The sequence below is a fragment of the Scleropages formosus genome, chromosome 2, assembly GCF_900964775.1.
Source record: "Scleropages formosus chromosome 2, fSclFor1.1, whole genome shotgun sequence".
NCBI lineage: Eukaryota > Metazoa > Chordata > Actinopteri > Osteoglossiformes > Osteoglossidae > Scleropages > Scleropages formosus.
Genome location: NC_041807.1, coordinates 39,591,810 through 39,605,972, shown reverse-complemented (window position 1 = coordinate 39,605,972; position 14,163 = coordinate 39,591,810). Strand labels below are relative to the sequence as shown.

The 14,163-nt window shown below is 44.9% G+C and overlaps 1 protein-coding gene across 1 annotated transcript in view; it reads right to left on the bottom strand.

Annotated features, from left to right (window-relative positions):
* nphp4 (nephronophthisis 4) overlaps positions 1-14,163 on the bottom strand; it is a 139,028-nt gene that overhangs the window by 74,319 nt on the left and 50,546 nt on the right. The window contains exons 8-9 of the mRNA XM_029248963.1: positions 7,580-7,758; positions 6,500-6,626 (exon numbers count right to left, since the gene is read on the bottom strand). Coding sequence (XP_029104796.1) covers positions 6,500-6,626; positions 7,580-7,758 — 306 coding nt within the window. The remainder of the gene's footprint in view (positions 1-6,499; positions 6,627-7,579; positions 7,759-14,163) is intronic.

The window sequence follows — 14,163 nt, the reverse complement described above, 5'->3', positions numbered from 1 at the left end:
ATACAACTAACTAGTTTAATTCGTCGCTGAGCTCATCCACTGAAGAAAGGCAGGTACCTAATTAATTCAATCTCTCTGATTCGGGGTCAGTGATAGACTTATGTATTTATGCATGACATCTCATTACGACGAAACAAAACACAAAAAATAAAGTGCAGTATGAATGCGTTCTGAAGAAAACGTCATGGCTGAGGGTAGAAATGAAGAAATCGAAAAGACTGGATGGATGGATGGATGGATGGATGGATGGATAGATGGATGGATGGATGGACGGACGGAGAGACACAGGTTCACTCAAATACCACGTATGGATAAGTTACCCAATGTAAGTAGTGTATCTAGCAGTGTAAGTCACCTTGGTGCTCATAACATGTGTGGGCTGATAACACTACATAGAGTTCATTGGAAGTTGCTTTGGAGAAAATTGTCCGCTAAATAAATAAATGTAAATGTAAACGTACCACAGATCACTTCGCAACTGTGACACCAACCCCTCTGATTACACCACTGTGCTAATTATAAGAATCCCAGTAACATGTATAGCTTCGATGACATGTTCCTACAACAGTGGCCAAACACTGACAGCACGTGTGTCATTTTCTTCTAAATAAGTTCCTTCTTCGACAAGCTTCACTGGACACATTTCTACATTTCACGTTCCTTCAGAGAGGGATTGTCTGTCTAGTTTTTAAGGACCCCTCATATTCTAGAAAAGGAAGCGCTCAAAGAATGAAAGAGATTACAGATAAATTAACAAACCCATAGGACCCATAAGGGGGGGTGTGGTGGAGCAGCAGATTTGGCCTGTGCCTGCTCTCCGGTGGGTCTGCGGTTCGAATCCCACTCGGGGTGCCTTGCGACAGACTGGTGTCCCGTCCTGGGTGTGTCCCCTCCCCCTCCAGCCCTATACCCTGTGTTGCCGGGTTAGGCTCCGGTTTGCCGGGACCCCACTTGAGACAAGTGGTTTCAGTCAATGTGTGTGTGATGGCACCAATGCACTTAGAACACAGATGTTAAATACACCATGTAAAGACAATAAGATGCAACAGTTTTGAGTTAACGTTCAATAAATGCCAAGTCCACACATAAACCAGGACTTTCCGTTACCATGACAATGTGAAAATCGATATGCTATTAATGGAAATCAGTGGACAGGCCTGACAGGGATGTGTAACAGAAGGTGAAATAAAGTCCCAATAACACGCTGAAGGTATATGGAGAAAATAAGAATATTTACTAAAGCAGATTTGATGAAATCTGACGGATCCAAACAGCGAGGGATGAAGAGAAGCAGAGTGGAACTGAGCAGGACTTTTTAAAAGAGGATGTTCTTTGGACCTTCTCCATGATCCACGGATTGGGGTGGTGCTGGAAAGGGTTTAGAAGAAGGTCTTCTAACTCCGCCTTCAGCTCTTTCTCAAATGGGACGTGTGGGTGTTCCAGGTACATTAGGTTCCAACATCTGCTGGTCGACACCTGAGAGTCCGAACCTCCACACCAGCTATTCAGACTTTCTAAAGTGGGAAATTACTCTACGTCAAGCCAAGAGCCCAAAATTTCAATAATGTCGTTACGCGCTAACTGGGGTGTTTTTTGCTATGAAGTTATTTTTGGTTAAACAGCCAGTGTTTTTCTTGAATTCTTGAACTGGATGTTCATAAAAATTTTGCCCATGATCTTGATGGATGGGACAGGTTTTCAACGTTGACCTGCTCACATCTTATTTCAGAATGATCCTCTCGATCACTTTCAACCCTTCCATACGTCCTGTTTATGCCGAGTAGCTACTGGAACGTGTGCGTTTGCTCCGTTGCCAAGGAGACACGCAGACGATGCAAACATTTGAATTTAGATGTAATCGGTTGAGGGTGAGCGCAAGTGAAGATCCGAGCGCGTCCTTCTCGAAAGCCTTCCACGGGGCGCCCGCTCTTCCGTGATCGCGTCATCGTGGACGTCCAACGAAGACTAAAGGAAAAACTGGCACCACAAGAGATGAATTTACGGACAAAGAGTGTCTTCACAACTTATGAATAATTCAATTTAGCTTTTCTTAAGTGTATTAAAGGTTCTTTCATTATGGAAAGCATTTCATGTTCTCACTGTCGCTCTACCATTGATTTTTACTTCTAACAGTGACTCGTTTCATTGGTCTTTCTCAGGTTTGACAAGAAAGTCTCTCTCAGGCACACACACACACATGTACACACACACACGCACGCGCATCCAAATGCCAAACATGGCCACGGATCTCAAGATTTTCAAAGATATTTTGCTCAAGTCCACTCGAAGATGTGTCTATTGATCTTCTCTTGCGCCTTAATCACTTGCTCGGCTTCATGGCGGGCTTGGGGAAAAAAAATAAAAACGAGGAATTACGGAAAGAGCGGAGCAGCCGTGGCGAGGAGGCCTCGGGGGTTGCTGAAAAGGAAGGATCCGGCTGCTCCGCACGCGTTTCGCTCTGGAAACCGCTCGTCGGTACAAGTGGTGCTGAACGCCGCACAAGGGCACCGATTAAACGGGGCCCGGGGCGGGTTCCGCGCCCAGAGTCGCTCCTTTCTTTTCACTTCATTGTGGGTCAGATCAAAGCTCACAGGGTGGAATTGCATTCGCAAGAAAGTACCAGTGGTTTTCCACACGTTCCACCAGTGCTCGTCTCTGCGAAGCGATCTCGCATTGTGCTCAAAATGACAACAACGTCCAAGGCGAGAAGCACAGGGTAGGTCTGATGTGCAGCCACCCCCCGCCCAATGACCGTGTGCTATAAAAACATTGAAAAAAAACAGGCTGTGCACTGGATGCACCATTATTTATACATTTGATATAAATCAACCAGAATAAGAGTGTGTGTGTAAACACGCGGGTACGATAGATGCTGTGAAATCCCACCAATTTCCCTGAGGACCACCAGATGGGAAAGTGGTCAGACTTGTTAGTTGCCTTGGAATTGGAAGGTGCTGGGTTCGAATCCCACTCCTGCTCTAGTACTGTTGACCAAGGACGTTACCTGATATCGTAAGTATAGCGATATAGTAAAAATTACTCACGTGTGAATGACTGTGTAATGAGGGTGAGGAGCTCTGAAGAAACACATCAGGAGGCTTAGTAGGTGGGGTACTGGTTAGCCCTACTGCCTTCGGAGTTGAAGATCACAGGTTCAAGTCCCACCTCCTACTGTAGTATCCTTGAGCAAAGTAACTTAACGTGAATTGATACTGCAGAACTGAAACAATAATCATTTTAACTGAACGTAGCTTAATACTGTAAGTTTTTTCAGAGAAAAGTAGCAGCGAAACAAATAAACAATAATGAATGATATGAGGAATAGTAAATTAATGAGTGAGTTTAGAGACATGATGTCGGGGCAGGACAAGCTGCTTATTAAGACGTCTTCAAGCACCGTGACAGCTGCACTTCTCAACCAGCCGACGTCGAACTGCTGACGGGCAAAAAGGGACGACACACTCCGTGCCCACGAAGGGTGGGCCAGAGCCGCTCGTCCGGATGAGGGAGTCGATCCGGTTACCGCAAAGCCGCTCGTCCAGCCTAAGAGGGTTAGCAGCGGCAGGCCGGACAAGGAGGACGCAGCCAAAGTTTCATTCCCGCAGATGAGAGCTAAAGCCCCTCCTGGGAACTGAACCCAACGGAGGAAAGGCGCTTTTGCTGAATTGTTGTGTTCTGGTCAAACTGAGCCCGTTCACCATTAACTTTTCACAATATACCATATTTATATATCTTTTCGTAGGCCCTGCAATGCACCACTCTCAGCCCATTGACTGCTGGATAGGCTCCGGACTACCATGACCCCGAGCAAGACAAGCAGCTTAATGAAAATAGACAGATATTTAAATTTTATATATGTTCCATTTTAAAAAAAAATCTTCAATAACGTTTCTTTCATCTGATGCCCGTAAGGCTTCAGGACATCCTGCACACTCAGCGTAAACACATGGGATTAATGATCACTTTGAATTTTAGCTTTTTTTTTTTTTTTTTTTTTTAAGACATTTTGTACATATGAGCTGCGTGGCCTGTAATAATACATTTAATACTATGATAAAGAGAAATGTCGTGTTCAGAAGTTACACATTCAAGTGGTATCATCACAGGTAAATTCATATTATATTTACTCATTCAGTTGACACTTTTATCCAAAGTGACCTACAACATTAAACTACTGACAGTTATTTACCCATTTATATAGCGGAGTTATTTTATTTTTTTTTATCTGAGAAATTTCAAGGTAATTCCCTTGGTCTAGGACAGTACAGCTGGAGGCGATATTCAAACCAACAACCTCTGGATCCAAAGGCAGTAGTTGTAACCATGAGACTACCAGCTATACGCTGCGATCGAATGGCGTCAGTCACGTGTCCGCTTCCTCCTCATTTCTGCAAGTAAAACCCAGGTGAATGCAGTAAAAGTGTCGCTCCGGAAGCTCTTTGGTCCTTTCGGGTTAACGAAACTCGAACGGGAGACTAGTTTAGTTCAGAAACTAGTGAACAGCCTTTAATACGCACTGATTTATTGTACTGCTCACTGTTCAACGACGGCGCCACCGTCGCGGCCCGGGTACGAGCTCACCTGGGTGGGCGTTTCGCTTTGTGGAGGGCGACGTCCTCCCGGGCACACACACGATGGCAACGGGAAGCTGTGCAACCACACGTTTGCTATGGTGTTATAAGAAAACAATTCAATTTTGTCCATTGTGACTTAATGTTTATGTGTTAGGCCTCTTACCGTGATTTACCCATTTATTCAAAAGGATCATTTTTATGGCATCATTTCAGGTTAAGTACCTTGCTCAAGTGTACCCCAGCAGGAAGAGGATTTGAACCCGGGACCATGTTTATGAGGTATTCTAACCACTCGAACCATTACGCCACCTGCTGCCCCAAATACAGAGCGCATGTTCACAAGTCCAATTTCAGCAGCACTGATTTAAGTTTTTTTTTTTAATTTACAAAACAAGCCAATTTATAATAAATGTTTTGAAATAAGACACTGGACCAGCGCAAGTTCTGCCTGGAGGATAAAAAGACTGGAAGCAATGAATCAAATACAAGGAATCGAACAACGAATAAGAAATCCTACGACTGCATCTTAATATTCCATTCCAACAACAACGTGTGAAATGGGTTGTTTAATAACAGGCTACGTTACGCTGAATACAGACGCAAAGGTCTTCAAGATATTCATGAAAACACCTTCGTTGAGACCCGCAGACCCGCGCGGGTGAGTCCGGGCAGCAGCGTGTGCAGCTAGAGCTTGGTGTCATTTCACATTGAGCAGCGCCCCCTACTGGTCACCAGGCCTTAGGCAACTAGTGGTCCGCGAAAGAAATTCCTCCACAGGTCCAGCAACATCGGGCCCTAATAACTAGAACAGATAGACGAATATGTCTCGTGTCTTTATGCACCCATAGTACTTACCATAACCACGGTGCTTTCTGTGGCTCAAACTCTTCACATCATTATTTTTTTCATTACTGAAAATATTGCACTGAATATAATGAAAATATAAGTAGCCCTATATATGAGCGTGTAATAAAAAGCATGTGCTCTAACACTGATTACACCCACCTTTCTCTGCGGCGAGTCCTTACAAACGAAGCACGGTGTTATTGGGTACCTCCCCCACCACCCACTGCCAACTTATCGAGCGTCCTGATCCAGGGTACAACGGTAGGAGTGGCGATTCGAACCCGGGACCTTCACCTCCTACCGCAGGCAGGTTTCGGAAAGGAGCGCAGATTAGTGAAATATGTAAGTACCTGCGTTTATGGGATTTAACACGCTTACCTTTTCTGCGTGTGTAAACAGGGATGTAAACATGTTTACCGTCTTTCACAACCTGCTGACTGACACGTGTGTCAGTTTTTTTACCCATCTCTTCAGCTGGGTAATTTTTACTATAATTTTCAGTTCAGGGAAAGCACCTCGATCAAGGACACTGCAGCAGAAGGTGGGATTCGGACCTGGGTCCTTCTGACCGCGAAGTGACAGTTCTAACCGCTATGCCACCTGCTGGCCACTGCAGGTAACAGCTGTTTGCAGAGAAATATCGTTTACGGATATTTGTGCTTTTTTCCGCTCTTTTTGGCCATTTTCCTGAGGGCAGGAGTGACCGCAGCAGATAAGGAAGTCCGAGTCCAGCAGCGCAGCCTGCAGCGGACGCGTCCCGGGCTGTCGGTCAGCTGGCCGTCACGGCGCCGAGGAGCCCGACGCACCGGGAGCCGCCGGGACGAGGACGTCCAAACAGATCTCATCTGCCCTCCGAAGACGGAGGGAATCACATATTCATGGCGTTTCCCGCTTTTATTGAGCGAGACGTCCTCGGCGGAGGGGACGCTTTAATTTCCTGTGGGACCGTCCACGAGTGGAGCGCGAGGACGTTCCAAAGGAGAGTAAACAGCTTTGAGAGACGCTCGAGCGGCTTCGCGGCGGGGGCACTGCCGGCCCCTTCGTCTTCGGGCCCTCGAGCTCCGGCGACCCTCCCCTACCTTCCCGTCTCTGCCGACGGGCGCCGAGAAGACGTACTCCAGCTGGAAGACGACGGCGAACGCCGGGTGGTGCGCCAGGCCTTTGAGCTGCACGTGGCTGCGGAGAGCCAGGACCTGGGAGTGCGAGCTGGAACGCACAGGACACGCAGAAAGAAAAGGGTTCCTTAACCGGTGGGCGGGGCTATAATTCAAATCAGTCGGGGCGTAGAGTTCACCACCCCCTGGCGCTCGGCCTCACTGATCACCGATAGAACGATTCCTGTGCATCGCTCAACTGACGTTTTTCGCCAAAGTGAATTACCACGATTTACACAACAGGGTAATTTCTACTGCAGCAACTTATTTACATTTATTGATACATTTATTCAATTAGCTAAAACTTTGTTCAGTTTATATACTATTATACAGCCAATATTTACCCATTTATGCATTTTCATTGTCAGTTCAGGGTACGTACCTTGATCAAGGCTACTCTATAAAAATACCAAATACTACAGGAAGGGGTGGAATTTGAAAATTGATCCCTTGAGAGCACTAACTACTATGCCACCTGCTGGCCTATATACCAGCAAGGTACATACAGGATTGGGGTATACCTGCAATATTCATTTGCTGACATTATTATTATTATTAGCTGACTTTTCTCCAAAGCAATTTACAGTATTAAGCAACTTATTGCAATTTACTTAGTTATACAGCAGGGCAAGTACCTTGATCAAATGTAATACTATACCTGGAACTTGAGAGTAACTTTCAAAGGCAGAGGTTCTAACTACTCTGCTACCTGTACTGCACGTGTGTATACTGTAAAACCAATATAATAAATATTATGGGTGTGTATTATATTATTATTATTATTATTATAATATAAGACAGAACCAACAAACAGCCTCCATATGTATCGGAGACGTCCTTGTTTTTTGGAGGGAACAGTATTTGTGAAAACATGTGATTCGGTCCAGTGCTGCCAGGTGACGCCTTGTCACTTCCTGGTTCACACCTGCTATCCTGGGCAACGGCGATGGGGGTGAGACCAATGTGTTCCCCAGTGGGAGAAGGGGGGGGGGGGGGGTCACACACCTGAGCCTGCTGGCGGAGCTCTGCCGCTGCCCTCCCCCGCTGCGGCTTCTCGATCCCTCGCTTTCGGGCTCCAGCACCACCACCTGCGGCCGCTCCAGGAAGCCCCAGCCGTTGTGCACCGCCACGTGCAGCCGCCGCTCCTGGACCGCCAGAGCGCCGCCATCTGGACCGCAGTTCGTCTGGGGACAGACGGGGAGTCAACACAAGGAGTTCGGACTGACTAAATCGGATCACGAAGTACGTAAGTGGACAAGGTCAGGAAAGAGCAGAAATTCACTATCAAGCTATAATGTATTTATTTCTGCCGAACATTTACATTTATTCATTTATCAGGCACTTTTCTCCAAAATGACGTACAACTCGGCGGAAACAAAAGTGCACCAACAGCAGATGAAGAGCTTTAGACACAGACACAGGATTATCAGTGCGCAGCTTGTTTGCTTGGCACCACCATGTTGCTGGTTCGCATCCCTCAAGCAGCTACCTATAGAAGTCAAATTAAAGCAGAGCGTGTTGGACTCATTTATGGAGCTGAAAATCAGGAGAGACCCTTCTTGAATGCGGGAGGGATTCAGCAGCTCTGAGGGACAGAGGGAGTTTGTTCCACCTCATCGGGGCCAAATCTGAGAACCAACAGACTTTCATACCCTACAGCGTAGCAAGGGGAGCATTCCTACCAAGTGTACTTTACGAAAAACAATGTTATAAGGGAAAAAAAAAACAGGTATGCATATTTTCAGTATTCACAAGTGAGCTAATTTAGGTCCAAGAAAATCACATGAATGAAGTGCGCTACTAATGCACCACTTGTGCAAGCGGCCTATTACTTTGCATACATTTTCATGCATCTCTCCAACAATATGCTACTGCTGATGAGTCACACTCTTGGGGGTGATAAACTGGTACATCAACGTCTTTAAAAATTCTACACTTCTCATAAATTTTCTAAAACGTTCCTTCACACGCATTTTCATAGTATGGAAGGCAGATGACTTACCCAGTGTTTGTGTACTTTAATCCCACCGTAAAAATGCTACCATTGACCATTTTTGCATAATGCAATGAGCATGAAAACGGTCGTCAGGGTATTTCCAACATTCATTTTTGGAGACGTCAAAGATACAGCCTTTTACCTTAATTGTAACACATGTAGGTACATGGACATTTACAATTATTAATTTCATAGAGGCTTATCTCCAAAGCTTTTAGAGTCACATTTATTCATTTAGCAGATGCTTTTCTCCAAAGCGACTTCCAATGAACTCTATGTCATGCTATCAGCCCACACACCTTATTCACCGCGGTGACTTACACTGCTAGATGCACTACTTACACTGGGTCACTCATCCATACATCAATGGAACACACACACTCTCTGTGTCAGTCACACACTATGGGTGAACCTGAACAGCATGTCTTTGGACTGTGGGAGGAAACCAGAGCACCCAGAAGAAACCCACGCAGACACAAGGAGAACATCCAAACTCCACACAGACAGTGAGGTTTGTATGGATTTCCACGTTCTTCCTCTTTGTGTGGGTTTCCTCCAGGTACTCTGGTTTCCTCCCACAGTCCAAAGACATGCTGTTCAGAACTGGTGATTCTAAATGGTCTGTAGTGTGCGTGTAAGTGAATGAGTGCGTGTTTGTCCTACGGACTGGCGCTCCATCCAGAGCATACCCCTTCTTTCATGCTCTATGCTTCTGGAATAAACTCCGGATCCCTGCAATTCTGCACTTAAGCAGCCACTGATAGTGGATGGATGGATGGATGGATGGACATTGTATTGCAACAACTGCATTACTGAAATGCACTGCAAACCGTTTTGTTTTGTGAAACCAACATCTCTTTACGGATTAGGGTCGACTAAAGCTACGCACGAGCTGCATTCCACCCAGAAATCCTAGGGTCATGTTTTTGACACCACCTCCGTTTTACACCGCTCTAAAACCAGGTCCAGCTCCTCCGAACTCCCGCTCTTCCTATTATCTCATCAGCTGCACGTTCATATTTACACGAGAGGTGGCGAGGCCGGCTCTGCGCATCCCGGTGCCGGAATTAATACGTCGCCCGGAGCGAGCGGCGCATCAGATGCCTTTCCTGCAGGAGCGTACAGAAGATGATCTAATAATGAGGAGGGAACATCTGGAGCCGAGCTCAGCTACACTTTCGAATGTAAGGGGAAAATAAGGCATCTCAAGTGGGATATGAGAGACCTCCTCATTCAAACGAACTGTGAATTCGTGGCCCGGGACCGAGGTTTGGGAAAGAGGACTCTTTTCATTACTTTTACTCTCGCACAAGGAAAAACGATTCCAAGGAACTGAGTCCATTAATTAGCGTGAACATTCATGCAGCTTGTCACGTCCTCCTGAGACCCAGCGTAAAAAGGTTTTCGGGTATATTTCAAGGATTTCTAGAAAGCTGTCCAAGCCCCACCACCAATTATGCGGTGTAATTTAAATGCAGAGGATGTCCTTTTTAAGATTCTTTAGGACTCGGCGCTGATTGGGAAATATACTTAAAAAACATACGTCCTCTAGAGTGGACAAAAATGAATGGCTGGGTCTCAGGAGGATAACGGGCAAAAAAAAAAAAAGAAGCACGATACTAATAGGTGCATATAACAGTGCAACAGAACAAAGTACTGTCATATACCATGTCCTTCAGAGTATATGCATCAACATTTAACAGATATAGAGGCAAAAATCCATGACGAAAAGAGAAGTTAAGCTATCGACGTGAAAATGTGAACTGAAGGTAGTCATCCGATGTTCCAGCTGTCATCTCCTTGACCGAGGTACCAAGGTGCTTCACCTGAACTTCCACACTACACCTTTTCAGGTGAATAAAAAGGTACCAGCAGCTGTATTTAACATCGCATCCGGCCCAATACGGTCGAAGACGAGAACACGGAGCTCTCGGACTCCTACGTGTTCCTCCACGGTCATCGACACCGTTCCCTGTCCGGTTCAGTTTCATTGAAAGGTGCTCTACTGGAATTTAAAGCAACAATAACTAACGTATACAAATATATCACAATACTTATAGTGCTGGAAACCCTCATGTTTTCCCTCAGTAATTGTATATAATTCCATTGAGTAATTCTGATCATTTTTTCATTGGTCCCCGAAAAACCTGAAAACTGTTACAGATTATGGAGTACACAATTTACGTATTATACAGGGCTACCATCGTGAATCTTAAATGTCTCAACGGAAAAGCTATTTATTTCACTATTTTATTTAGGTGCTTTGTGTGTCCAAGTATAACTATATAACTATAATATCATGCGATTCAATAAAAATGTATAGTACTTACGGCAGGTGCGGTAAATGTTCATTTTATCAACATTCTTGTGGGCTGCAGTGCAGGACACCCCTGTATCAGAAAAATATTGAGACCATTCCCCTGGAGCTCTACTATATTTTGTGAAACCACAGTAAAAATGCATACATTTCTTCAAAATCATTTTATTCAAAACTGAACCTCTGAGGGCCAGATAGGTTGGAGTACATGTCAACGGTAACCGAAGTGAGGAAAGCGAAACGCATCAAAGGCTCCAGTATTGAGACGCGGGAGCTGCCGAAACCACCTTTTTTGCACCGCTCGCCGGCGCGAGTCTTTCAGGGGGACTTTTGGCCGACTTTGTTTCGCCTCCTTTTTCTTCGAACACAGCCAAGTCACTCGGGAATCACTTACAGGCAGCGATTTTCGAGTCCTTCCAAATGTCCGCAATGGGATTTGAGCGAGGACTTTGACTGGGCCACCAAAGGACACTCGCGGTCTTATTGTTAAACCAGTCCGGTGCAGCTTTGGCCGAGCGCTTTAGCAGCTCCATCCCGCTGAGCACCGAACTCTGAAGCATTTAGAAGACTGACACACTTTTCCTCCATAACGAAAATCAATCCTCCCCACTGTTTGCTTCCGCTTTCCCTCCACTTACTAGTCCTTCGGCTCTTCCTGGTACCAGCTGAAGACAAGCATCCCATTACCAGACGTAAAGATCGTTCTTGTTTCTTGGCAAACGCTTTTCGTTGGCGCTCAAAAGTTCCAGCATCACGTCTGACCATCGACATCGCTTGAAAAATGTCTGCATGAACAACAAGATCCCTGCCAGCAAACTCAAAACAATTTAAGACAAAAGATGATGAAAAATAAAATGGTAAATCCAAATAAATTTGTCACAATTAATGTTTATTCTACACTTCAAGGCAACTTACTATTCTAGGGTTGCAAATTAAACAGTCTGTTCACAAATATTTAATTTCAGATTTAAGACAAGTTTTTTTTGAACAGACACCCCTCGACTTACGCAAACAATGCCTTGCGAAAGCTGAAATTTACGTATGTCAGATTCCCCCTCCTCCCTCACCATTCAACATAACAACATTAATAATTTTCCATCTCAGTTATTGCACCTTGAAGTTTCTTCGTTATTATTTTGGTTTTCATGCTAGCTGTTCCTTTCGGTTGCTCCTTTATACATGCAGCATCCTTCACTATCGTATTTATAATCGATGCGCTAAACCTGGTTCCCGAGATATCAACAATAATCTTTTGTCCACCTTCATACTTCCTCATTATTTTCAATTTCATCTCCAAATCGATTGCTGTACACTTGCGGGACAGTTCTCGTTTTCCATTGTGAATAATGAAATGGGTATAAAATATGAGAAAAAAAACTAGAACAACAAAAGGAATTGCGTTCACGGCTCAAAACGCACAGGAACTGGGAAGATGCCGCTTCCTGCCTTGTCTGGCTACGCTGACTTGCGCTTAACGTATTTCAGATGTTTTGTGTAAAATAAAAGCGCTATCCGTAAAGAATGTGTATGTCGGGAATTTTTTGACGTAAATCCAGATTTTAGTCAGTAAAATTTATGTAAGTAGAGGGGTGTCTGTATTTGTTTATTCATTCAGTGGCAAAGTGAAACCAAATACGTGACTGTGGGTGGCTTCACCACTGCTTTCACGGGGGGAAGCTCTGCCTCCTTGTAGGCTTTTATTTTGCCAAGTGTTCCCTAGCGATCTGTTCCCTAGCTATTAGGATTTGGCACTGTCACTGCTGTGGTCTGGTTCCCTTCTTCAACAGGGAATCTTTGCTTTTATTAACCCCTGGAGGGAAACTGACAAAGTACCATATTATCCTATTGAGTCGATAGTTTAATGTTGTAAGGCGCTTTGCATAAAACTATCTTCATTAATATGGGTATTTTTGCTTATTAAGGATAAGTACCTTAATCAAGGCTACAGTAGCAGGAGTGGTGAACTAAACCCAGAACCTTTGGGAGGTGACAGCTCCAACCACCTCTAGCTTCTTGCTCCCAGTTACTGCATTTGGGAGGTCTATAGACACCTACTGAAAACAAAACTGGAAACCCCTTGAGAAATTATGCATTCGCGTGGCATCATCGGCGAAGAGTCAATTGCCGAAAACGTCTTAAGCATCTCATGATTCGTGCCGCCGTACGACAACATGACGACTGTGTGAAATATCGCTCCTTTGATCTTCCCTCTTGACCACCTAGAAGCAGCAGCCAGTGCACGAGCATGACAAGGAGCTCCGCTAAGCCGCATCCCGAATACAAATGGAGTCGTTTGATTCCGAATATCACTCCTCTCCACTGTCAACAGCTCAGAAGGAAAAAAGTACACATGCAGTCCTTCGTATTGTTTTATGAAGAGCAGGTCCATAATTAAATGCCTGCAGCCAGACACGGCACATCTGTTAAAACTCCCCATTTCCATTCCTTTACATTTCCTCAGCACTGCTGCCATCAAAGATTTGTTTCTTGCGCCCAGAATATGAATATTTTAGAGCTAAGAAGCTTAGAGGGGACAATGATCTTGCCTGCAGTGAAATTACACTCCATCTCCATAGCCAGGGTATAAAACCCACAGACGGCAGCTTGGAGAGCAACGACCTCGGTTTCTGTGCGTTTCGCCCGATTTCCCTTCGTTTTAATGTCCCAGGCTGCACCGTTTTATATTTCTGCGGACTCCACATGGCTGCGCCACTGACACTGACGGTACGGCGAGAGGCTCCATAAGCAGGAGGTTCCGCTTGCATGACACCCTGTGGGAAAGGCTTTTAGCAGCTATCGTCCAACAAATCTTTTCAGAAAAGCCAAGGTAAAATACATACTATGGCTGCTGCATTTTATTTAAAAATCTCATCAGATATGAGCGTATGTAAATGGTGAAAATAGTACTAATGAGCAAGGACTGGGGGGGTCTTCAGAGTAACAAGGGCTCTTTCTCAAAGTAAAATACTACTGTCACAATTTATTTCAGTATCTGATCAGATACATACAGATAGAAGTGATGAAAACAGTGACAATGAGCAAAGATATGGAAGAAATTGCACAACATGCACTCTGGAGACATTATTTGCTGAATCTGTTTGTTCAAAGGTTCAATCAGAGCAGTTCATTGTACAAAACTCCCCCAACTAGGGCGTCTAGCCCCAAGGCCCAGAATCCCAGGCAATTCTGTATGTTCTGAGCAACTGTCCTCATCCATATTGGAGAAAAAGTGCTTCGCTCTTACATTTATCTGATGCTTTTCTCCAAAGCCACTTA